The 27,545-nt window shown below is 38.0% G+C and overlaps 2 protein-coding genes across 3 annotated transcripts in view; one reads left to right on the forward strand and one right to left on the reverse strand.

Annotated features, from left to right (window-relative positions):
• The window catches only part of LOC105391679, a 19,807-nt gene extending 7,672 nt beyond the window's left edge, over window positions 1-12,135 (reverse strand). For both annotated transcript variants that reach the window (XM_011563203.3, XM_011563201.3), the window contains exons 1-5: window positions 11,982-12,135; window positions 1,986-3,003; window positions 1,700-1,869; window positions 1,281-1,420; window positions 144-303 (exon numbers count right to left, since the gene is read on the reverse strand). In XM_011563203.3, the coding sequence (XP_011561505.3) occupies window positions 144-303; window positions 1,281-1,420; window positions 1,700-1,869; window positions 1,986-3,001 (1,486 nt within the window). In that variant the 5' untranslated portion in view covers window positions 3,002-3,003; window positions 11,982-12,135. The remainder of the gene's footprint in view (window positions 1-143; window positions 304-1,280; window positions 1,421-1,699; window positions 1,870-1,985; window positions 3,004-11,981) is intronic.
• Window positions 9,404-27,545, forward strand: LOC105391678. Its single transcript, XM_038111350.2, has 8 exons — window positions 9,404-9,630; window positions 17,191-17,403; window positions 18,139-19,869; window positions 19,945-22,514; window positions 23,520-23,648; window positions 24,666-24,806; window positions 25,146-25,282; window positions 26,771-27,545. The coding sequence occupies exons 2-8, from the start codon at window positions 17,197-17,199 to the stop codon at window positions 26,929-26,931; spliced, it is 5,076 nt and encodes a 1,691-aa protein (XP_037967278.2). The 5' UTR covers window positions 9,404-9,630; window positions 17,191-17,196; the 3' UTR covers window positions 26,932-27,545.

The raw sequence follows: 27,545 nt of genomic DNA on the forward strand, positions 1-27,545 counted from the left end.
AAAGTATATAATTTTTATTTGTTATTGTAATATGGCAACACTTTGCAGAAATTCACTTAACGCAACAGGATTTCATTTTATTCTTACAAACGTATTTAAAACTTAACGGCTTTTTGAAAGGTTTTAAGTTAAAACAAAGTAACCTTCAGCCTGCCGTACTATTTCTTCATCATTTTCGGCACAGGGCTCCTCTTCATCATCAACTTCCAATGGTGAGGCGGTTTCCATCAGCTTTGGTATGTCAAATAAGTACTCGTTCGCTTCTAAATCACCACCCATGTAGTGGCATACGAAAAGTTGAAACTAAAAATGCTTTAAAGTTTTTAGGTCCGAAAAAAATATAAAAGGTGTCTACACGAAAGTTTTAAATCTTGCTGTAACCGTTAAATGAAAAAGTCCGGTGCGTAAGGTGCGTTATCCAGTAAAAATATCTTATTACCTGGCAACACTTCCAATGACGGATACATAATAATTATTTTGAGGATTCAAGTTTATCCATTTTTAGGGTTCCGTAGCCAAAATGGCAAAAACGGAACCCTTATAGTTTCGTCATGTCCGTCTGTCCGTCTGTCCGTCTGTCCGTCTGTCCGTCTGTCCGTCTGTCACAGCCGATTTACTCGGAAACTATAAGTACTACAGTGATGAAATTTGATGGGAATATGTGTTGTATGAACCGCTACAAAAATATGACACTAAATAGTAAAAAAAAGAATTGGGGGTGGGGCCCCCCATACATGTAACTGAGGGATGAAATTTTTTTTTTCGATGTACATACCCGTGTGGGGTATCAATGGAAAGGTCTTTTAAAATGATATAAAGTTTTCTAAAAAACATTTTTCTTAAAGTGAACGGTTTTTGAGATATCAGCTCTCAAAGTCGTAAAAAGTATGTCCCCCCCCCTCTATTTTTATAACTACGGGGTATAAAATTCTAAAAAAAATAGAGGTGATGCATGCTAATTAACTCTTTCAACGATTTTTGGTTTGATCAAAGTATCTCTTATAGTTTTTGAGATAGGTTGATTTAACTGTAATTTTGCTGCTACGGAACCCTTTGTGCGCGAGCCCGACTCGCACTTGGCCGGTTTTTTTTCGAAGATGGGTTCGACTTCGAGTGTAAAGTGTGAGCAGTAAAATTTTCCAAAAAAAACTACTTTATTCAATAGTACGGTCAGGTACAGAGAAACCTGACCCCCCTACCATAGTAACAATGTTTCTGAGAGGGGTCAGGTTTTTCTGCCCCTTACTATACTGTTAATCAATTTTATTATAAATTAATACCTCTCTGATGACGTCCTTCATTTTGTCACGCCACTCATTGTCTACGCGCAACGCGGTCTTGTATCCGCGGGACAAATGCAGAATCAACGCTTGCCCTTCCGCAAGGATCTCTTGTAGAGCTCGAATGTAATTTGTATATTCTAAAATTGTTTTACTTAGTAACTAATTAATATTTCTTTGTATTTAAGGTACTTATCAATGCATTTAGAAGGCTGGCTAGTATTGACCAACATATAAAAAAATCTGTAGGGTTACCCCCACTGAACATAAGCTATACTAACTATGATAATAAGCAGCGTCGCTTGCATGTCAAATTTGACGTAACTTATGTATGGATCTGACAGATTTTTAATTGCTAACTCTGAGTACCAAATGGCTAATGTGTCGGTGGTGGATTTGGTGGTGCGGTCTGCTCTTACCTTGTTTAATCTTCATTATCTCCAGCTGACTTCTTCTTCGTTCTGAACACATGACGTACATGAGACCAGCCAAGTTCTTGCACTCGAGAAGAGTTTGAAGCGCAGTGATTTTCTCCTGTCTCTCTCTGTGAGCTTCACGTAACATGTAACTCGCTCTTACTTGTTCATTACTGAATGTAAACGTTTTTATTTTATGCGTGTGTTTAATAAGTTGTAAAATATTATTCTTATGTACCTATCTAACTACCTATATTATGTACACGTATTGGCGGCCTACGATACTTACTGCAGTATGAAATTAAACTTTTCTTTCATTGCAGTCATTTGTTTCTCTAAATGAAGTTGAAATTCATTCCGCAGTTCATTTTCTTTGTTATCAAGTAGCTGTTGAATATCTACAGGTTCTTCTTCTTCCAGGACTTCTTCGTGTAAATGTGAGACATATTTGCACATACAACAATAACAACCTTCTTCTTCCAATAAGTGTTCCGATTGCATTTTATTGTGGCTAAGATTTTGTATCGAATTTGTAAGTTTTTGAGTCGATAAAAAATCAGGGCGACTTTTTATTTTATCAGCGCGGCTTGATGATTTTTTTGACGACAATCGCAAATTATCTGATACAGAACTGCTTCTTATTTTTTCTTCATCAACTTTATAGGTTTCAACATTTTGTTCAGCAGTGGATGGTGTATTTACGTTGCTTTTAATTGTATCATGAATGCTTATACTTTTCCTGGTATGATGACTTTCTGAACTATGTATGTTACTTTTAATTTTAGCGACGGATTGGTCGTTATTAGACATAGCTTGTTTTGATGAAGTATCTATTTTACTTTTATTTGTTTCGAGATAGACATTGTGTGTCGAAATTGGTTTAGCATTACCATTGCTTCCACGTCTATCATGGTCTAATTGTTCTTTTGACACAGCTTTATCATGATTATTGAATTTCAATGTCGGCTGAGAAATTCTGACACTGCCACGTCTATCGTGATCCAAATTCTTCGACGCTACATTGCCATGACTTAAGTTTTGCTTCGATGTTGGGTTTTTATTATTGATGTTACTTCGTCTGTCATGGCCTAATTTGTCTTTCGATTCAATATTTGGTTTAGAGCCCAGCTGTATTTTATTATGAACACTATGTTTAGAATTTGTATTAGCATCGTTAACCACATTTTGTTTTGACGATAACTTTACTGTTAAAGACTGTTTACTTTTCAAGTTATTGCTGGTTGTGTTCGGTACATTATTATGATTTTCTTCTTGATCAAGCCCTTCAGTATTACCGTTAGACATATCTGTAACAAAAATATTGTACTAATATCTTAACGTAAACTTTAAGGGCCCGTACAGGGTGACGTGCCGCGCCAATTTTGGGTTTTCAATGCTCTTCACACAGCACACGCAGTGACACGCACACATGTAAGTTTGCACAGTGGGTCGATAAACTTTGACTCGCCAACTTTATTGACAATTATGTTCAAGTACATTTTGGGTGATTTTAGGGTAAGTAAGTATAATTCTTACTTACACTGGTAGGCACCAGGAAAGAGTAGAAATTAATAGGGGTGCCACTTTACTCTATACTCGGAACCCGATTAGCTTTCTCAAACAAATGTGGTATTTACTTGTAGAAAGGTAACTAAAAGTATTATTAAAGTGTAGATAATAAGTTTCGGGCATCCTCCAGCCAACTGAACCCCGACGACAAAGCAAAGTAAATACATAGTGTCGCAAAAGGGCTATACTAAGCCAAAAGGGGATGACTCAAGGGGTCATTCTGAACAACTTTTGTTCTACGAGATTTGCAAATTCGCGTAAAAAAATATTCGTTTTCCATGGTAAAAAGTCACATGTCCAACAAAGTTTCTATGAAAAAGGTTTTTTTTTGTTAATTTCCAAAACTCGTAGAGCAAAAGTTCAGAATGACCCCCTGTCTTACTCCTTTTTACCCGACTGCCGAAGGAGGAGGGTAATGTTTTTTGATTGTATGTAGGGTAAAAGGGGTAGTAACTGGCCACTTAAGCACCTTGGCCACTTTACGTGTGTGCTCCATCTAAATGCATGATCCGATTTAGGTGATTTATATATCTAATGATTCACTAGATCCTGTTGATTGTTTTTTTGATCAATTTAATAATCAATAAGAACTATTTATTTAAATATCTTTATTTAAATGAAAAGTATCACTTTTGTGTAGTAACTGGCCATAAATTTTAGTAACTGGCCCTCTTATTTTGCAGTAACTGGCCACCTAATATAATTAACTAAAATGACAAGTTTTAACCTTATAACTACTGCAAACATTATAAAAAACCTATTACAATTAATGTATTATGACGTAGTTAATGTGTTAACACTTAATCATGAGAAATATCTAATATTTCTTAACAAATAAACAGTTCATCATCATCATCACGTCCCCACCTGCTGGGGCACGGGTTTCCTTCCAATGAAGGAAGGATTTTCTAACAAAATTTAATATAAAAACAAAAATACTTCTACAATTCAATACTCCTTCAATGTAATTAGTGTAACAACGTCACAATTCACATATTATTATGACAAAAAATAAGTTTCTTATCTATAAATCATCACAAATCTTTATTAACAATCATATTGAATTATTTCAAGTTTATATTAAGTCAAATCCTTAAATCTTAGCTTCTTCATGAACTAATTTTAAGATTGTATAAAATACAACTTGCTACATACAACGCACGGACACTGAGAGAGGACGAGAAGATGATGTAACACGAGGTAGAGCTGGGCAAAAAAATAAGGACATCTTAGGGCTATCGGAGAGCGGTGGTAGCTCAGTCGGGTAAGCGCCCGCTTCTCACGCCAGAGATGCGGATTCGAATCCCGGTGCTGACATGTACCAATTAGTTCTTTTAACTTAAGTACAATGTATACCATCACTCTTACGGTGAAGGAAAACATCGTGAGGAAACCTGCATGTCTAGATTTTGCACATCTAGATATGTGAACCCACCAACCCGCAGTGGAATGCCAGCATGGAGGGAAATGGTCCAAGCTAAGAAAGACAGTTTAGACCTTGGGGTTATGCACAAAGGTTCCATTCGAGAGAGCCAGGTGCAGGCACTGACACCCCCACACAGAATATAATAGAATAGGGCTATCGGAAATCCTTAGAGAGGGACACGATGACCCTGAAGTCTGGCCACATGCTCTACCATCGGGAGGGTAACCAACTGTCCCAAGGTGGCGTAGGATTTCTTGTCAACAAGATCCTTGTCAACAAGTTAGTGGAGATCAGTAGTGTGTCGAATCGGGTAGCGTACCTTGTACTTAAACTAACCGAGAGGGATTCCTTGAAGGTCGTACAGGTATATGCACCAACCTCGAGACACTCTGACTCAGAAGTCGAAGCAGTATAGTTACGAAGATATCTCTAGGGCTATCAAGTGTACTGCTAAGACCCAATACACCATTGTGATGGGGGACTTCAACGCCAAAGTGGGAGTACAAGAATGCAAAGAATTGAGGGTAGGACCCCATGGCTTTAGTAGCAGAAATCGGAGAGGGCAAATTCTTGTTGACTTCCTCGAATGAGACAGACCAGAATGGGCTGTACTTGATGAATTTTTTCTATGAGAAACATCCCCGGAGGAAGTGAACATGGTCAAGCCCCGATGGTGTAGGACGAAAAATGAAATCGACTTCATTATGACTGACAAGCGGCACATATCCAGAGATGCCTCAGTGATTTACACAATATGATTTATACATTTTAAACTGGGAGTGATCACCGACTTCTTGGAGGCACTCTGAATATCAACTTCAAGCTGGAGAGAAGACTGATGAAGCAGGCCCTTCGTCCCACGCTGCACCAAATTGAAGTTGCCATGGCAACTCCAGCTTCCAAAGAGAATAACAGAGCCGATTCAAATCGCTGCTAACCACTACGGATATTGACGAGGATACAGTCCAAATGAAAGAGGCTGAAGGATGAAGGCTGTTTGTCGGCTGGGCTACCATTATCCTGAAGAGATTTTAGCATATATCCTGAAACATAAAATATTTTGCAGTAACTGGCCATGTAGTAACTGGCCACTAGAATACCTATGCCAGTTACTACTAAATATTGAACGATTTTTACAAAATTTTTACCACAGAAAATGCTATTTAAATCCAAGATAATAAGCTGTATTTTAAGTTAATTTATTTGCAAGTAGCAAATTGGGGTAACTGGCATAGGGGGGCCAGTTACTAAAAATACTATAAAACAGGAACCAGTAACTGGCCAAGTCGAAAAATGCAATAAAAAATCAAATCAAGGATTAAATCAGTACAAATTATAATTGCTTACCTCAAAATCTATCGTTGTCACTATTTAAAGTCACTCACAGAAGATGGGGACAAAAAATATCGCCTCTCGAAATAATGTCTTCGCTTAACGTTTTCTTAGCGCACAACCATTTTAACAGACGCACTGTCGCCGACTGTCAGAAAATTGCGGGTATTTTGAAGACCAATCCTTCAAGCGGAGTGAGTGTGAACTAAAATGAACGACAACTTACTAGTGGTTAGTGTCAAGCTGTAACAGATGGCGTGCTGTCATCGTATTTCTTATTTTAGGCGAATGAAAAGCTGTGTGGCCAGTTATTGGGGGTGGCCAATTTCACCACTGTTTACCCTATGTATACAGGGTTATTGGTAAGTAGACCAGATCCTTTCAGGAGGCGATAGAAGAAGGTATTTACAGTCGATTAAACATTTTTTTGTGCACTTCAGCATAAAAACATAGTCAACTAATAAGCTTTCAAACAAGATAATTCAATATCAAATCGATTAAGGTATCACCAAGATATAGCCAAAACAACCAGAGAAAGCGGAGAAAACTCAACAGGGGTTTCCATACTAAAGTCAAAAGGACTGAACACAATCACACTTTTTACCTTTAAATTGGCCTAATTTTGTTAGTTTTCCGGTTGAATTTTGTTCGTCTGTGCTGGTTGTTTTGGCCATATCTTGGTGAAACCTCAATCGAATGGATATTGAACTATCTTGTTTGAAAGCTTATTAGTTGACCATGTTTTTTATGCTGAAGTGCCCAAAAAAATGTCATATGAAATTCTTTTTTAATTTAATTTATTTGTTTTTGCGTTTTGAATATTTTTTCAAAATGTTTAACTATTCTGAAATATTATGTCTAATTTAAAACGAATAATGCACATTTGATTATTTTTATTAGCTTATTAAGGTGTTACTTATGAGAAACAACCAAAAAAAATATTGAAATGTGACAGTTTTTTTTATTTTCGGTTTTAAGCATAACATTTTGGCAAAAAAAATTAAAAAACTTAAATACTAAATATCTTAGAAATGGTTAGGTTTCGGATAATGCATTATTGGGTTCAATCGACTCGAAATGCCTTCCTCTATCACCTCCTGAAAGGATCTGGTCTACTTACCAATAACCCTGTATATGTATGTTTGTCTGTTTCTTTGTTCCCTCCTGTAGCCTAAACGGCTTGATAGATTTTGATGTATGAGGTATTGTTAGAAGCGTATTGATGGCGCGATGGCTATAGGCTATGTGACGTTCCATTAAAATGTACATAGCGCCCTCTTGAGGACATAACGTGATGATCGAAAAAATAATAATTCAACTTTGCCGTGTAAAGTATCAAATGAAAGGACTTGATTTTCACATTACAAAAATATGCATATTGAAGGTATTTAAATAACAACACCAAAATTATTGAAATAAAAAATGATCATGAACTACCTACCGACGTAAAATTTCATAAAATAAAAACAACTAAAAAGTTACAAATAAAAAAATACAATTATAAAAAATTAAAAACCTGACTGTACGCTAAAAACATGAAAACGAGTCCCAATGTTAATGGAAAGTATCGCAGGCGGGGACCAACTTGACCGCCACTCAAGGCCGTTTTCTAAGTAACATTCAGCTAAATGGTGAACCCTCTGCTGGTATAATTTGTTTATATACCGCTTTTTCAATACCTGTAAGTACATTTTTTGGCAGCATAATATTTTTACTTAATTTTAGGGTTTCGAACGTCAAAAGAAAAAAGCAACCGTTATAGGATCTCTTTGTTGTCCGTCTGTCTGACTGACTGTCTGTCACCGCCCTTTTTCTCAGAAACGGGTAAAGATATCAAGCTTATATTTCGCATAGATGGGGAGTACCCCAAAAAAAATATTATGGTACTCCCTGTCCCACACAAGTAAATTGGGGCTTATATTTTTTCCAGTTATTTTGATGTGTATCCTTTTTTTTCTTTGTTGTTTTGTATAAGTATGTGTTTCTTTTCTTTAAATCTGTATTTTTTTTGTTGTTGCTGTCTATGTATCGAAAAAATGTATCTTTATCTTCAAATCACGCCATCTATCGTTTGTTTTTTTTGTGGCTACTGTCTATAGAAGAAATTCCGTCATTGACAATTTTACGTTACGAATTTATTTTTATTTATTTTATTTTTATTTTTACATTTTCGTGGAGAATCAACAGCATTTTGTTAATAAATAATTATTACTTATGAACACATAACAACTTGATGCCATTAACAGAATGAACTTAGTAAACCCAGTAAACCTAACACATCCAGAGGAAAAACAAAATCTCTTTCTCTCTCTCTGAAAAACATACTTAATAGCCCAAACTCGATGCTTTTAGCTATTAACATCTTTGAAATAAAATTGAGCCACCACCGTGTTACTGCCCTCATCAGATCCTCACGAGACCATACCTCAACCAGCACCAAGAGACTGTATTTTTGATCCCTAACCTAATGTTCGTGCGTATTGTCATCACTTAGATCCATTCGCTATATTCCTGCTCCTCATCAGACCTTTACGAGACTGTAATATCACGAGAATATTGCACACTATCTAATTTAATTTAATGTATTGAATATACTGGAAGAATTATGCTTCCTCAATTTCAAATCAAATTATGTTGGTGTCATAAAAGTTGAAAAAGTGCAATGACAACCAATGTGCAGTGATTTTGTATCTGTACACGATAAGATCGCGAGCTGTCAGTGCTGCCTAAACCGACGTGACCCTTCTTTGGAGGCCAGCGGCCAACTGAGTCAAACGTCACTTGTGTTTATGATTTTATAACACAGAAAGCCGCCATAGATATTTGTATGAAGATTTGAGGGAAAAAAATTGCTCAAGTTTGGGATTAATTTACACAAAATAAGTGTGTGTTTATTAAAAAAACAAGGTATTTAGCGCCTAGCCCAAGCCTTTAACTTTATAATATGATAAAAATCATATGAAAATTTTTTATAATTACGACACAGTTGTTACAATACGGGAGTGTGATTGACTGGTTTTTCTTGATATTCTGAAATTAATTTACAGTTATCCATAATCATTTACTTAAATTCGAATGATTCAGCACCTAGCTAGACTCTTCAACTACCTGTGTGATTTTTTTCAAGGCTGTAGAGCATCATTTACTACATAATTCTATGACAATGCCAACCCTCGATTCCCTATTGCAGACCCTTAATTACCAGGCACATTGCTCATTTTGCGTATCGGAAACAGCATAATTGTCAGATTTACTTGGTACTCGGTTTAAAATAAATATTTTTCCTATTGTGGCAACATTAAAGGCTCAGAACAATCATTTAAGATATGACACATCGATCTGACATATTATTTTATGTTTGACTTTTGGTGACAGATTAATTTATATGGCAACCCTTAAATTTTGCAAATCGTGAAGTTCTAGCATGTGATATTTTCGTGAAAATTTACAGTTTTTAGGGAAAAAAACGTGCTAAAGTGAACTGAATTTGAATTATTAGTGGATTGTGAGTGATACTTTAAGTGCATTGTGTTGTTGAATCAGTGTTTCATAGTTTAGTGGCCGGCGACAAAAAATACATGGATAAACCAGTCACCTGAGTTGAAAGGTTAGTGCTTTTTCTGTCTGTTGTTTGTCTTAAAATAGACTGTTGTGCGGGTTGCAATGATATTTCAGTTTTGTTTGTGTAACGCTTTCATGTGACTTTTCAGTTTTTTCATGAGACCTTGAACTAGAAGTCTGTAACAACCTTTTTTCGTAATCAAGGTTAGGTTGGTCGGAGCCCGCGTTTTCTGTCACGATAAGAATGTTTATTTGTTATTTTACAGCAAGAACAAGCTCGAAATCCCTCGAAAGCTTCTCCTTTACTCATATAAATAGTAAACAAAGTTGTTACGAGCGTAATTTCTTTGTTACAGTGCCAAAAATGTGTGTTGAAAGTCGGACCTAACCTACAATTTTTTCGTATCAGTTGTGCGGGTTTTTTGTGCGCTCGCCGAGAGATAACCGTTAGCTTTGGCGAGTGCTTTACATTGCATCGTAATGAGACCGATTCGAGCACCAGAAGGTGCAATAACAAAGACGTCACGTGACGAAAACGTTTCAGACTTGACAGATAGGTAGCTGGCGTTATCAGCTTCTTATCACCGCGAGAGGAATCTGTGTCTTTGGGTGAACTGCAGAGAGCTTTGCACCTGATTCATGATATAGCTAGCTTTACTTTTTAAACATTATTCAGGGACAGCCATGGGACTGTGTTTTTTTTGTTGACAATAGCTTTTTTACATAACTATGATATAATGAAAAGTTTGTATGCTGGATTGTGATTGCTTGTTTATCGTTATGTATGTTAATTGTAGGACATTACTATTTCATGGTCATCAATGGTGAACAAGACGGGATACAGGAAGATCTAATTTTACTTTAAATTTTGCTTGTAGTCTGTATACAGACCTATAATAATCTAAAGCTTATAATGTAGACAGATTCATTAGGTACGGTAGGGATAGGTTAGTATGTTAGGGTAAAGAGGCAGTATAAAGTTTGCCAGGCCAGCTATTTGATTAATATTAAATCTGTAAATAAATTCTATTAAGTTTTTTAAGTGTAGTTCATTATGAAACAATAAGCCATTTCATAATTTGTAAAGCAAATGTGGGTTTTTATTTACATTGACACTCAGGCACTGTACATAAAAACCAAATTTTAGAATTGCTGTCCTAAAAGTTACTAGGAATTAATACATTACGAGCTGGACCTTTAGACTTTAGACCTTGCTGTACATAGGAAATAGGGGAAACATAGGGGTGTGTCAATTTAGGCACTGAGTGCAGACCCTAGGGGGCCAATGAAATAAATAAATAGTGAGTTAGACTCATCTATGAAGAAAGGATTCTGTATCTTTATACAGTTTTAAAGTGTTGCTTTCAACAATATGCTCTTATGTTGAAATTTTATACAAAGTATACAAAAGTAAATGATGTAGCACAGTTAGTTAGTGTTAGTCCTTTAGTTACTTACTTAGTTATACTATAGGTTAAGCATAAGCATGATTTGTCCAAATTAAGTTAGCTGTAAACACATACTTTGGATTTCAATTCTGAACAAAACTTAATAGTACATAATAATACTATTGTGACGTATTAATTGTAATCCATTTTGTGTTTTAATAAATAAATAAATAAGTTGTAAAAGCTCACACGCTAGCTACAGCACTGCCTCAGAGGCAAAATGTGTAAAATCTGCTTGCCACAGCATCAGCTGTTATGGTACTGTGTTAGTGGGAGTGTTGTTTAACAAATTTGCCAGTAATATTTCGCATACCTTTGCATGCAATGATGTGCTTTTTATAATCTCAAAGATACCAAATTAAATATTTACCTGAAAGTAAATTATTTTATGCAAAAAAAAAATGTGAGCTTTATTGTTTTCATTCTAATAAAAGAAATGCCTTTTGATATATCTAGCTTTAATCCTTATGTATGTTTAGTAAATAAAAAATTGCTTTTATCATTATTTGTATACTATTCTTTTGGATTTTTTCCTGTACCGGGTAAAATGTGGAAAGGTTCCATCCCCATCCACCCCCATACCTCTAGTGATTCAACTCCCTTCCTAAGCTACCATGCTGGTTGACTGTGGGTTTGTAGGTTCACACAAATCACACATCTGCAATAACTGATATAGGGTATATAAAGAAGAATGAGTTAAATGCTTTTTATACACAACTTTATATTCTACTTTTCTCATTCATCATCAGTATTTTTGGCACAACCTGTATTTGCATGGCTCTCTTGTACATGTCTCCTATTTTATTGTGTGGCTAGCCTAGATCTCAGATCATATCTAAGGCCTAGCTATTCAAAAGCTAATGTAGACTTATAACACATATTATTATCTTGTGTCTTCCTCCTAGGATAGTGCTATGAATGTGTATAAAAACATTGACTGTGTACTTACTGCCTTTGTCCCAATATGTAAGTCTTTGTTCTCAATTTTCTTCCTCTTGAATATTACACTTTCATATTAGGTACATATTTTTTTAAGTTTTATATTTATTTAATTATTTTTTTGCTTACACTCAAGCAGTAAACATGTTTTAATTGTTTACTTGACATTTATAAAATTTTGTCAGCTGAAAAATGGCTGACAATAAATCCTCAAAACAAGGAGTGATAAGATCTGCAGGTCCTAAATTAATAGTACAGCAAGGATTTCCCAACAGTAGGTAGTTTTATGTATACCCTGACCCTGTAGCTAATGTAAGGTGAAGTGTAAGGCCACTTCCTAGCAGGTAGGCAGGTAGGTTCTAAAAAGTGGCATTACACTTCACTTAATAAGTGATTGAATTAATTAATTGCAATTTTTTGCACTCTATTGATACAACAAGCATTTAATATGCAATAGAAAAAAGTTAGTACTTTTGAACACCAGAAACACTTAAAAGCTCCCAGTTACTACCATTGTGGATGATAAGTCAGTTCCTACTAAAATAAATAATTTAACTATTATAGGTACACAATTAAAAAGTGTAGGAATGAAACAATTGCGAGGATTACTTAGTTAATTAGATATATTTTTCCGAATACCAAAATACGCTACAATACAATATTGATGGGAGACGCGAAAGTGGCGACAATTTTAACAGCAGTGACAGATAGCGGAACTAATCTTGAGTTGCATTCATGAAGCTCGTTGTGGGCCGCTTATGTTTATTACCAACATCCTCCCTTTAACATATTCCCATCCTCGCGGAGCAGTATTCGAGCTTCGAGTGTGTGGTAGGTTTGGTCAGAGCATCTGCAACCATCTCACCAGTCTGTATATAGCGAACTTCAATCAGACCGGCGCTTATCTTGTCACGAATAAAGTGATGTCTGACATCGATGTGCTTTGTCCTGGAATGATAACCGTCAGTACCTGAAAGTTTAATACAGCTTTGATTATCACAGTAAATAACCAACGGTTCAGTCTTCAAACATGGCCAAATTTCTTCTTGAAATTGTTTCAGCCATAACCCTTCTTGTATACATGATGTAAGTGACATGTATTCAGCCTCCGTTGTAGACAGAGCAACTGTAGGCTGACGTCTGGAGTTCCAACTTATTGATCCTCCCTGAAAAGTAAAGACGTATCCAGTGCAAGAACGTCTATCGTCTTCAGAGCTTGCCCAGTCAGCATCACAGTAACCATGAGTCATATTCTCATCTGGGACATTCTTGAAGGTCAATCTGTAGTCTTGACTTCCTTTTAAATAGCGCAACACTCGCTTTAAAGCATTCCAGTGCTGCATCTCGGGTCTATTATTGTATTTACTGAGTAAATTGACAACATAGCTGATGTCGGGCCTTGTGCCTTGAGAAATGTATAACAGGCATCCAATAAGCTCTTGATACGGAACACCGTGTAAGATATTAGTGTTTTCATTTGTGCTTTTCAACTTTTCATTGGCATCCATAGGACTCTTCACTGGTTTGCAATCTGACATCCCATATTTAAGTAAAACTTCCTGTATATACTTCTTTTGATCCAAATAAATGACTTTATTGTCTCTATCTCTCTCTACATGCAATCCTATGCAGTAAGTCAGCTCTCCCAGGTACTTCATGTGGAACTTTTTACACAATTTCTCTCTTATTTCTTCAAAGTCCGATACACTTTTACTTAGCATAACCAAGTCGTCGACATACGTAGCTATAAATAGCATGTTTGTATCATCTGTTATGCGGTAATAAATACACGGATCAAGTTTAGAACGTGTTAAATTCAGTTCTTTTAAAGCAGCATCTAACTTGCGGTTCCATTGCCTGCTCGCTTGCTTTAATCCATACAGTGACTTCTTTAGTAAACACACTTGTTCTCCTTCTTTGTACATAGGCGGCTGAATCATATAGATTTCCTCTTCAATATCACCCTGAAGGAACGCAGACATGGCGTCCATTTGGTATATATTCAAATCATATTTCACTGCCAGTGCAAACAAATATCTCAGTGATGAGAGTCTCACCACTGGTGAATACACTTCATTGTACTCCAATCCTTTTTTCTGAGCACATCCTTTTATTACTAACCTCGCTTTGTACTTTACTATTTCACCCTTCTCATTGGTTTTAATTTTAAAAACCCATTTACAAGGTATTGCTCGCTTGTTCGGAGGTAAATCAGTCAGTTCCCAAGTCGAGTTAGATAATAATGATTTGTATTCTTCATCCATTGCTTTGATCCAATGCTCACTTTCTGTGCTTGACAATGCCTCTTCTACTGTTGTGGGATCTGTATACGGCGTGACACACATCAAATTATTACCATTACAATTCTTATTCCTCCGTTGATGAGGTCTAAGTGTAATATTATTCTTCGTATCATCATCATCACTATCCATATCTTCACTGCTGTCCGGATGATAGGTTTCATCAGTATCATTGACACAGCTATCAAATGAACTAGTACCAGGTGACAATAATGTACTTTCAGATTGATCAGTATGTAATGTGTCATCAGTCGTCTGTACAGATTCTCGACTTTCTTTTCCGCTTTTGTCATCAAAAGTGACTTGTAACATTCTTTTAGCGTCATCTTGTGACCGTGTCCGCATTTCTTGAGGTTCATTATTCTCATTTTTGCTTTCTATAAATACAACATCTCTGCTGATCACAAATTTCTTCTGTTTTGCATTGTATAGCCTGTATCCTTTTGTATTTTCACAATATCCGAGGAATATCATCTCAGTAGATTTTCTGTCCCATTTTAATCGTTTTTCTTTTGGCGTGTGTACCATGACCTTGGTCCCGAAGATTCTCAAATGTGAAATATTTGGTTTCTTTCCAGTCCACTTTTCTTCCGGCGTGCTCTCATCAAGAACTCGTGAAGGTGACCGGTTGACCACATAGGCCGCTGTGGCTACAGCCTCTGCCCAATATCCTTTTGTCAGTTTTGCATCAAACAGCATGCACTTGGCGCGTTCTACCAGCGTTCTATTCATCCGCTCCGCAACTCCATTCTGCTGGGGAGTATAAGGCGTGGTCGTTTGGTGCTTGATGCCGGAATCTGTCAAGAATTTATGAAAAACTTTGTTACAGTATTCAGTCCCGTTATCAGTTCTCAGTATTTTGATCTTTCGGTCTAGCTCATTCTCTACCTCATTCTTGAATTGCTCAAATACAGTTTTTATATCCATTTTATTTTTCAAGAAATAGACAAAAACTTTGTGGGAGTAATCATCAATGAAGGTTATGAAATATTTTGCTCCGCCGATGGACTGAACCTCCATAGGACCACAGAGATCGGAATGTACTATCTCCAATAATGCATTTGCTCTGGACCCTCCAGTGGGAAACGGATATCTACTTTGCTTTGCTTCTATACACGGTAAACATACTTCATCATTTCCTTCCTTTTTAATCATTATGCCTTCAGTACAATCTTGTAGCCTTTTAACATCTGCCATATTTAAGTGACCCATTCTCCTATGCCATATTTCCATACTAGCTGTGCTCTCAGTGACTGCCGTAGCATATGCATTACATGTAGCTATGTTTAACTTGTACATGTTATTGGTTAGTCTTGCCGTAGCTACAAGTTTCTCCTCAGAATTATAAATCTCACAGCCAGTGTCAGTAAATTGAACTTTACAACCATTTTTGGTTAACTGACTAACCGATAACAAGTTGGTGCTTAATTCAGGTATAAATAAAACATCTCTCACCTGTATCTGATGCTCATCATTGCTTATAACGGTGGTAAAGTTTACGTTACCCATTTTCTGCACGGAGACAACATCATTATTAGCAACTGTTATCCTTTGTACCGATGGCTGTCGCTGTTCATACATCCAGTCCTCTCGTCTTGACATATGCATTGACGCACCGGAGTCCACATACCAGTCATTGTCATTTACTGAACTGTAAGCTGAAAAAATGGCTGAAAAGACATTTTCATTATTTGATGCATTTTTCTTCACAGTACACTGAGTTTTATAATGGCCATATTGGTTACAATTGTAACACCGGGGACCTTTTCCCTTAGTTTTAGGTCTTTGCTGGGTATTACTGAATGGCTTCTTGTTATGCTTTGTATAAAACACGGAAGACTCGGAAACTTTAACCTCCTGTAAAAGTTTTGTCTTTATAAAATCGGATGAGATGGTTATCCCAGAACTTTCTATTCCCATTATCATAGGTTTATAACTGTCTGGTAAACCGGCCAGCATTAGAGTTCCCAACCACTCATCATCAACTTTGAAGCCTATATTTCGCAACTTATGGGCGGTTGACATGATCTTCGTGACATATTCTTCAATGTTAGCACAATTGTCCAATGACGTATTTATCAGGTCTCTCAACAACCCGACTTTTCTCGAAAGCCCGGAGTCCTCGAAAGCTTTTTGTAGATTCTTCCACACCTCTCGTGCACTACTAGCTTCTTCAATATGAACGAAGTTGACGGGGTCCACGAGTAAAATTAGCTTGGACTTTGCTTTGACGTCTTTTTTGGAGTCAATTTCACTGGTGCTCAACGGATCCACGCAATCCCATAAATCTTCATGCTGTAAATAAGATTTAACAGCGAATCTCCACGTATTGTAATTATCTCTGCTGGACAATTTTTCAATTTGTAGGTTATTCATTTTCGGTGTCGCCGGTTTTGACAATACGACACAATTGTTGCAGATTATGTTATTTCGCTGAAATATACTGATAACTTTGCTCGCAAAGGTTTACGGGACGGCCCATAACCTGTAGGAATGAAACAATTGCGAGGATTACTTAGTTAATTAGATATATTTTTCCGAATACCAAAATACGCTACAATACAATATTGATGGGAGACGCGAAAGTGGCGACAATTTTAACAGCAGTGACAGATAGCGGAACTAATCTTGAGTTGCATTCATGAAGCTCGTTGTGGGCCGCTTATGTTTATTACCAACAAAAAGACGTGTAACAATTATTTCTAAGTAACATAGTTTGGCTCTGGCAAGTCTGTGACCAGTTTCTATTAATGAACATTGTGTACCTTATAGACCAACAAAAAAAGTTTGTGCATTTTTTCAGGTACAGTGACAGGTAGACAGTCTCATAGTAAGAATGCTTTTGAAAGGTTTCTCTGCCCCTGACTGTACTGTGGGATGTTAATCCATAAAAACAATAACATTCCCCTTTCATTCCAGAGTATTATGGAGTCTCACATCCTAAACTCGTACCATCAAGCCCGCTACCGCATCCACGGCCACAACCGCATGGGTTCGACCAGTGAGTCTTACTCCTCAGAGGGTAGCTGCACTCAGAACAGTCCGGACTACCCGGAGAAGTTTGCACCGCAGGCCACGGAGTATACTGCAGAGGAGGCCTGTGGCAACTGGGAGGCCAACCGAAACGGTGATGTGAGTCTATTAATATAATTATTATGTTTTTTACTTACAGACATTTGGGATTATGAATTATATTTTTATATGTGTGCATATACTTAAATATTTCCTTTAATAGCCAATATTTTTACCACCAGCAGCAGCAAACATAACTTTGTTTTTCATAGTGTTTGTATAAAAATATAAAGCAGCATCAATTTTTATTAAGAACGATTACTGTATAGCTGTCTATTTTATTAGTTTATGCAAGTACATACTTAAGTAATTATTTATTTAAGCATCAAATGCATCCACATAACATGAGTAATTAAATTATGATAAATAAGTAAGTGAATTATCAACTTATCATTAATTTATATTCATGACTGTGACGTAAATAATTCTCTAAGTAAATATGTTACAAAGAAGTGTAACCCTTGACTCAACATGTGGTATTCAAGGTCAGTGGAGATAAAATTATCAACTGAAACTTTTCTTATCAGCCCACCTATTCACTAACTCTGAGCTAAAATGTTGTAGTTGTTATCAAATATCTGTCAAACTGGAGCTTTGCTTATCTATTACGTTTTACGTTTTATTGGATTTTGTATGAAATTTTCTTTTGATTCTATTCTATCACCAGCTTCCTATTGCCAGAAAAACCATAAAATGTAATATCTCATAAATAATATCGATAGATATTACATGAAAAGCTAATCGTAAACATAGGTACATTAGAATCATTACACTAATCCTAATTTGGTATTTCAGGCAAATGTCTCAGTCAAAGCCGAGGAAGAATCAAGTGAGTTGAGTTCAGACGAGGAAGAGGCAGATCATCCTGAGACAAATGTGGTCACATCTCACGACCCAGAGGTGGTCGAAGAGTATTACGAAGAGGAAGTGTGTGATAGTGATGATGATTACGAGATAGTAGTAGATGACGATGCTCCGCACTCTGACGGCCCCATCATACAGGTGTACGCTGTTGACCCTGATCTAGACCTCGAGGCTTCTGATGAAGAAGACTACTGCATACAAAACAAAAGCGTCGATGAAACTGACGCAGTCTACGAAGAGGAAGTATCGACGGTTGCGTATGCAGAAAATGCTGAGAACGGATACCATAATGAACAGGAGAACCATGACAATTTAGGTATAAATTTAGATACTCCAGTCGTTTCAAATGTCGACGAATATTTCATAAAAGATGGGTCTAGGAATGATGAGAAAATATTGGAGGTCAAAGATCAACCGGTGGTCGCTGATGTAGATGAATATTTTATTAAAGATAGTAATAAAATTAACAATGAGCTGCAAGTGGAAGAGGAAGAATCTACTATACCGAATGTCGATGACTTTTTTGTTAAAGATGCTAAACCTAATAAAGAGATTGAAGATCTTGTGGGTACTGTCCCAAACGTTGACGATTTCTTTAACAAAGTGGAAGATAAACAAGCACCAGTATCTGAAACCAAAGTTGAAGATACTCATATAGTTAGCACTGAACAAGACATACTTCCTCATATAGAGCATATAAAAAGGTTTCTGCTGGAAGACATGCCATGTCCTAAATTACAATCGAAATCTGTTCAAAGATCATGTTCGTTGCCTCATTCGCCTGCGCATTTCTCATACCTCGATGCTGACGATGCTAAAACTAGCTTGAGCTTTGAAGATCTAAACTTAGATCTATCTGATTTCTCATTTGATGAAAGTAAAGGCGAAAAGAACTTTTCATTTTCATCCAACAACAGTGCTAATAAAAGTGATGATCCTCCGAGGACATTAACTGAAGAAGATGTAAATAGCTTCTTGATAAAAAGCAAAAAAGACATTGAATTGGCATTTGAAGACCCCAAAGCAGATGTAGATCTAAACCAAGAGGATATGGAGATAGATTGTCCAGTAGAAGCTAAAATTGATTGCTCTACGGAAAAAATATTTGCAATAGAACCTAATGTCAATAAAACTAATGTAGAGCCTACACCACCCACCACTGTAGTGAATCCAGTAGTTGGAGAAATAGATATAGAATCGGAAATAAAAGCCAGTGTAATAACACCAATAGTTAAGCCACCAGCAATAGAACAACATAAACACTCGAAGAAAACAATTGTAATTGATAAAAAACATGTAGTACCACTCACTTCTACTCCTAAACCTAAAGCATCGTCAACACTACTCGATTTTTGCATAGAGAAACCTGCTTCAGAGAAGAAGGTAATAAAAAAAGAAAAGGAAATCAAACAAGAGGCAGATGATTTTGTTGATGTGGAATCGTTAAATGATACCGTGATCCCAGTACTCGCGGCAAACAATGTCAGCTCACTGTTAGAACAATTTGAAGCCTCGGAGAAGATCAACCCTAATGTTAGAAGAAAACAAGTGGTTAAAGTGGAGCCTAGCACTAAAGGCAAAGTGTCGAATGGTCTTGCAAATGGCATGCGTTTGCAAGACGCGGCTGTTCAACTCAACAAGAATAAAATGCGTCAAATTTTGGTGAGTATACGCTTTCTAGTGTAGGTAATGATGACCGACTTCCCAACATTACTCTACTTCTAGAATTTATTACAGATGTCGTCACCGACGGGCAACACGGTAGTCAAAAAGAGTCAGACTGTACATTCTGACCACGACTACTGCTCTCCGAAGAAACGGCACAGTCTCCCCGCTTCTTTGAAAGGTGGTCAGAGCTTGTTGAAGCCAGAAGTGTTGTCCAGCAACAACAAAATACTTAGCTCGAGACATCGCTCGTGCAAAAACAAAAAAGTTGTCTACCACTTGAGTAGTGACGACGAAAGTGCGGACAGCAGTAAGAACAAAAAAGAAAGCAGTGTAAAAGCAAGTGTAAAGGCCCCGCTCATATCCAACCACAGAAAGAAACTTTCTCCTCCCCCTAGTGATGTTATTAAGGAAAGCAACATTACTGTGATTTCAAATAATGCTTCTAAAGCAAGTGATAACTGTAGTCAAAGTTCCAGTGGTAGCATTAAGTTAACTATTAAAAATAAGTCTAAAGTTATACTTAAAATAGACTGTGATGATAAAAAAGACTCGCACAAAATTATTAAAAACAGTGAACCGGTGAAACCCAGTGTTTGCAAGCAAGTGGACTTTGATAAGAAAGTTATTCAGAAAAATACTAAAGTAGATAGCAATGTAAATAAAATTGAAGCTAATAGTATAGGTAACAATATTTCTACTGATGTAGTTGTTAAGGAAGAACCCCGTCCAATGAAAGAAGACTTTTACACAGCACTTTTTAAAAACAAACAAGACATTCAGATAACTCTTCCCGAACCAGAGATAGTTAAATCTGAGACAAAGCCCATAGACAGTGTTCAGAAAGAGGAAATTACGGAAATCGTTACAAGCCCGCCCGTAACGAATACTGAAACTAAACCTCAAAAGAAGAAACTAAATCTGCAGGAATATATGCTGAGGAGGGAAGGCGCTCCCTCTAATGGCAGCTCAAGAACAGTCAGCCCTGAAGCAATATTCCCAGAAATGCATATTCCAATAAACCTGGATAAGCTGCTGCCTAAAAGTCAAATCTCTCCCAACAATCTGTTGACCACGCCCGACAAAAACGACCTGGAAACGCCTAAGAAAATCTTCGACCCAATAAGAGAAGCTTCGCGGAAAATACTTGCAAACACTAAGAACAAAAAAGCCGAAGCCACAAGAAAAAGGGACGAAGATATAGTGATGAGCAAGATACCTAAAGTCGAAAATCTACAGCTCCAACCGCTCATTAGTGACGCAGAGATGATGAAAATGGTTGGCATGGTACCCAATGAGATTCTACCCATCCCTGTCCCATCCACAGAGAAACCGAAAAGTAATAAAGATTATGTTGAAATAGTCTTAGTCAGTGTTGGAACCAACACTGATGAGGCAGTGTTGAAAAAAATGAGGCGACAAATACAAGCGCAAAATAAGAAAAAGGAGATAGAAAACGAAAGAGAAAGGATTCTGACATCACCCACACATGATAAATCAACAATAAATTTCAAAATCAAGAAATCAGACTCTGTACTTAAGCAAAACGTATTTGAAGCAGCCAAAAAGGATTCGAAAACGCAAACTGAAGAGAAACGCGAGAAAAGGCAACCGTCACCAGCTAACACCAAGGAACCAAAAATTGACAAAGAACGGTACAAAGATATAACAGCTACACTCAAAAGTGTTGGTAAACATACGAAAGTATCAAGTAATTCTCTATTTGCGAGTATACAGGATGTGGTTCTAAAGAAAGCACCAGAAGAAGAGAAAGTAGTCGAAGAAAAAGTGGAGAAAAAGAGAGATGACAGGAGGTCTAAACCATCATCACCTGTGGAAAAGCAAACATTCTTCAAATCGAGTTCAGTGAAGACCAAAATCGTGCGTGACTTCGACTCCAAAGTAGAACACGGCGAAGATAAAATAATTCTACATCTTGAGAAAAATAGATCAAAACCTACTGCCTGTTGTATGGTTGTACAGACTGACCCGAGCGATGACTTTGCTCAGCTGGAAACACTACCAGAACTAACAGTAACTAACGACAGTCCAAAAGACGCGAGTAGAAAGAGAACTGCTAGCGACATGTCGATATCCAGCGAGACTAGTCCACCGAGGAAGACAGAGAACAAAGACAAGAAGAGGATAGAAGACAAACAGAACAAACCAGAGAAACAAATATCTGAAGAGAGGAATCTGAAAATCTCAATGGAACGCCGATCGCGATCGAAAGACCGATACGAGTCGAAGTACCGCCGGCGATCGCGGTCCAGGAGCAGGCGTTCTAGGAGCCGCCGCCGCAGAAGAACGCGAAGCAGAACGCGATCGAAGTCCAGAGGCAGATCTCGGTCCATAGACCGCTACCGCAGATATAGACGTTCGGACTCGCCGTACAGATGCAGCAAGCGTTCGCGTTCTCGCTACCGGCGGTCGTCCACCCGCTCGCGTTCCAGAAGACGCGATTACCGCTCGGTCAGAACGCGATCGCGGTCGCGGCACACGTCCCACAGGTCCAGGAGTCCAATAGCGAAGAAGACTAAAGCCAGTCCAGAAGTGGACAAGACTGAGAAGAAGTTGGAAAGATCCAACACGCCTCCCCTGAGGAAGCCGACGGTTTCTGAAAGCTCAGACTCGTCGTCGAGGTGAGTTAATATACTCACGCGCAATGAAACAGTTCCACTGACATAATATATTATGTCTGTCCATATTATGGAACTTGAGGTGGAACTTTTTAATTGCTTGCCAGTGTCAAAGGCTCTTTCTGTTCCAAGGTACTGATATTGTTGATGGACACAGGTGATGTATGAGGTCCTACAATATAAGCTATATGGTATTTAAGCTGACTAAACTGAAACTAAAATGCTATCCCCCTTATTCATAAAAAAGTTACTGGACGGATTAACTATTGAACTGTTTTGTCACTCTCTGTCAAAGAACAAATTGTTCTCTGTTAGAGAGGGACAGAACAGTTCAATAGTTAATCCGTCCAGTAACTTTTTTATGAATAAGGGGGTATATCTGTACTGCCTGTAATAATGACTAAAGAATTTCAGATCAAAGTTAGCTGATGCTGTCGCATCTGCAACAATTTCATTCCTCAGATAACATTTATCTGACTATTGAGAAATCTGCCCTAAATCCAATATCTATTCATCGTTTATAAATTATTAAATCTGCCCTATCCATCTATCCTATCTGGATCTATCCCATCTGGATGAATGCTATATCTATCTATCGTCTACCACACAAAAAATCCCTCAAACCCACGTCAACCTCTAACCCTCCTCGTCTACTCCTCAGCTCATCGTCCAGTTCGTCTTTATTCCTCATAATATTATATTTATCTGACTATTGAATAGTCTCCCCTAATTCCACTATCTATCACATAAAACTCCCTCAATCCAACCTTTTGTTTTATATTTGGTTGATATTTCTTTAAAGACAGATATTTGTACTCGGGTCTTGGGTGTTGATATTTATATTTACTATGTATCTATCTATGTATTTGTGTATAGATATATCAGATGTCCGATACCCATAACACAGGTTCTGCCTAGCTTGGGGTCGGATGGTCGTGTGAACTCGTGTGTGAGATGTCCCCACATATATTATTATTAACCTCTAACCCCCCCTCCTCTACTCCCCAGCTCATCATCAAGCTCGTCATCGTCATCATCCTCGGGCTCGGACCGCAGCCGCTCGCGCAGCCGCTCCAAGCGGCGGACCGTGTCGCCCGCCTACCGACGCGCCTACACCTCGTACAGTGAGGAAGCACGGTCAGTAACTTAGGCCGGGTTCTTTGGTCCGTATAGTATGGCCGTTGAGAGAATGCGGTTTTGACATTCAAAATCCCATAGATATTTGATGACTGCAAAGAAAAACCAACTTTACTTACCAGACATAATTATGCCAACGGCAAAAATGCATTCTCTCAACGGCCGAAGTATTGTACATACCTACACTGATTTCGATTCTGAAGGCTCAAATTCTAGTTTTGGAGCGGTCAAACTATAAATTTTGCCAGCGATAAATGAAATCGGAGGAAACACTCATAGAAACGAATTCTTTAAGATAGGTTTTGACAGAAATAAAATTAGAATTTGCGCCTTCAGATTTGACATTACCATATATTCATAACTGTTTCCGTACCACCATCAACAATCCTTAATCCTATCTGTCAGAACTGATATAATTTCAATGGATCGGATAGCTGTTTGGTAGATAAACTATAGATAAATTGATAATTACCATTACAATGCGGTGAAACCTTATCAAATAGCATCATAGCATAATCGTGACGCCGTTATCAGATTGCTTACGGCACTGAATGTTGACTGACGCAAAATACGTCGTCACAATAGCACCTAAGATTGAAGACATTAGAAATTTTGCGGGCTTGTAAAAGGTTCTACAAATAAGCTTGAATAAATATAAATTCATAATGAGTGCCGCATTTAGATAATAATAATTATACATATTTACGAGACAACAGAGTGTTTTTACTATCACTCTGATTGTAAAAACGCTGTGTCGCAACAGCGCAAGATTGCAAGATAGCGCTTATTTACCCGTGTTTTTCAAACTTATTCAATGCATTCCTATAAATACTAGCATGCAAACTACTTGCGGGTGAAATCAGCTCGAAATTAAAAAAAACACTCTCAAACTAACCCTTTTTCCCTCAAAATCAACGTGCAAATTTCCCCACATACACATCAACACACTAGCCGATTCGCCAGGTTCAAAGTTACCCCTAATACCTCCAAACAATAACCCCCCCATCCCCCCCACAGAGACAACAACACGCCAGTCGAAGAGCGCCGCATAGTGTTCGTGGGTAAACTGGAGCAGGATATGAGCAAGGCGGGCCTGCGGAGCCTGTTCTGCAAGTTCGGACCGATACTGGAGGTCACACTGCATAGTAAGGAGGATGGGTGAGTTAAATACTTACTGTACTACCACAAAAAACTAAACACTGTTAAACAAGTGTTTAAAACGAAATTTGTCAGATTTTGCAGGCGTTTGACAGTGCTAAACACCTGTTAAATACTGTCTAAGTTGTTGTGGTAAGGCCCATTGTATTTTGTGGTCTGAGTAGTATTTATGAGAAGGATATGAGCAAGCTATTTAGATTAGCAGAAGCTGCCAGAAGTTCCTTTCATGCTTTATTTAGTACTGATTTTTCAATGGTCAGAGTAAGTTTTTTGGGTAATAACTGAGTCCAGCTCTACTGTCATTAAACTTTACAATAACACATTATATTTGTCCACCAGATGTCGCTACGGCTTCGTGACGTTCCGGTGCGGGCGCGACGCCTGGGCGGCGGTGGAGGCGGGCGCCGCCCTTCCTCAGTACGACATCGGCTTCGGAGGCCGCCGCGCCTTCTGCAGGCAGAGATATGCTGATTTAGGTAACACCCGCACATTCTGTAATGGAACCTTAGGCTGTTTTTAACAGCATGCGGACAGCTATTGACACCATATAGATCCTACATCTTCCTACGAAGGGCCTATGTCCATCAATAGACATATATACCACCACATATATCCTAAGAAGGTGTGGTAGAGTGACGCCTGGGCGGCGGTGGAGGCGGGCGCCGCCCTACCTCAGTACGACATCGGGTTTGGAGGACGCCGCGCCTTCTGCAGGCAGAGATATGCTGATTTAGGTGAGAGCCTTATGGATGTATAGGAGCTACGAAGCTGCTTCTAGAGAAACTCGACTATAAATCGTCGGTAAGACATTCTATAATGGAGCGGCAGCTTGCGTACGTATTGCCCACTGAAATGTCGATTACCAGCGTCGATATAGATCATAGAAAGGGTCTGTTTTCATCAATTGACCCCATATAGATCCTACGAAGGGCCTATATACTTCAATTGCCACCACATAGATCCTAAAAAGGTGTGGTAGAGTGACGCCTGGGCGGCGGTGGAGGCGGGCGCGGCGCTGCCGCAGTACGACATCGGCTTTGGGGGCCGCCGGGCCTTCTGCAGGCAGAGATATGCTGACTTAGGTAACACCAGTACATTCTACAGGGTGTTGAAAATGGATATAGGTACTAAGCTGAAACCTACGTGTGCAGCATGTTATATCTAAGCCCGGAAATGAAATTAGGATGTCAGAATTCTGACATTCTGATTTCGGCTTGTACCCTTTTTGGAACACTCTGTATAGAGATAGGAGCAGTATCATATGCTGTATCTAGAAAAAAATGTACTATATAAATCGCGGGTAAGGCCGTATACAGAAAGAAAGCTGGAAAATTAGAAGCGCTTACTAACTATAGGATATCTCTCTCGAAGGACCAACCAATATCGGGCATATTGCATTCATGTGCGAATGATAAGATAAAGTTGCAATAGTCCAATAGCTACTAAACGACGAGCTGCCCAGGGCCATACTTGCCCAGATACCTCTAACCTCTAATGAAATAGTCAGTAATAGTAGTACCTAAAATGAGTTAATTATATGTATGTTCTCGAGGTGCATTGCTGCTTGTTAACGATCCATGTATTTTGATCGGTATTTGGTAAAAATAAAATAAAAACACAAATTCTGGAGATTCGCCAAACACCTCCAATATCAACACTGTGTCCTTACACACAAATAAGTCAGTGGCACAAAGCATTGAACCGCATTCAATGTCAGTATGACTCAGGAAAACATATAGTGGGACGCCCTCCAGACTGGAGAGCTTTTTTTTAAAAACGTGTATTGAGTATGTCTCTCGCACATTTTTGATATTTACTGAGTGAGATGGGTCATTGTTAGAACGCAGTAATAAATTGCGTAGACCAATAGCAAAGCAGTTAAACCAACAGTTCTCGTTTCTTAAAAAAATTTACTATAATATAATTTATTCTTCACAAATACTAACTTAACATTTCCTCCACAGATGGCCTGGAAGCAGAGTACACAGAGAGCGCGTACATGGGCCAGCCAGCGCTGCCGCCCGTCATTCGCAACGACGATATGTCATTCGAACAAATGCTGCAAGAGATGAAGAACAAACTCAGCCAACGCAAGAGCGAAAAGAGGGCGGACGACCAACCTTGACGGTTGTTGCTGGCCGGATATTTTTTTCTTAAATTTCTATCGTTCGTTTTTTAAAAGGCCGCGCCTTTTTGCTGTCCGCAAACGCGGCTGTGGTTCTAGAACCGATTCAGGGTAGCTTTGTGATTGGTAGGCGTCACTGTCAGTTTGACAGCTGTCAGATGGACACGGTTGTTTCGATTGAAGTAGGTGTGTGATTTTGACAGCTGTCAATGTGGCGCGAAAAGAAAGTCAAAGTATATTTATTATGAAATGAGACTATTCTACGCTGTGTAAGAGATTTTCGGGTTATTGTTAGTTGAAAAGTCTTATGTTGCTCACATTGTACCTATTCGTTTTTCCTTTAGTACATTTTATTGTTTAAATTAGTTGCTAACTTACCTCGTGTATGTAAATATTAGGTTTAGTCGATTTTTTTATTCGTTTTCGTACTTTATGTATGTGTAGTCTTACTTTATCTCTCTGATATCACTTCGACAGTGTATTTGACATTATCTGAGTACAAACGTTTGAAGAAAAAATGCACTTAACACCATTGCTTTTGAGTTGATTTTGGATTTATAACCAGTTTTTTTTTTAAATGTTTAGTAAATGGTACTGATATAAAACTACCTCTG

Source organism: Plutella xylostella, chromosome 26 (assembly GCF_932276165.1).
Source record: "Plutella xylostella chromosome 26, ilPluXylo3.1, whole genome shotgun sequence".
Taxonomy (NCBI): Eukaryota; Metazoa; Arthropoda; class Insecta; order Lepidoptera; family Plutellidae; genus Plutella; species Plutella xylostella.

Coding starts and splice junctions, on each gene's coding strand:
- LOC105391678 (XM_038111350.2), top strand. CDS start 17,197: ATGGAGTCTCACATCCTAAACTCGTACCATCAAGCCCGCTACCGCATC. Junction 17,404..18,138: donor AGGCCAACCGAAACGGTGAT/GTGAGTCTATTA, acceptor TTGGTATTTCAG/GCAAATGTCTCAGTCAAAGC. Junction 19,870..19,944: donor ATAAAATGCGTCAAATTTTG/GTGAGTATACGC, acceptor AATTTATTACAG/ATGTCGTCACCGACGGGCAA.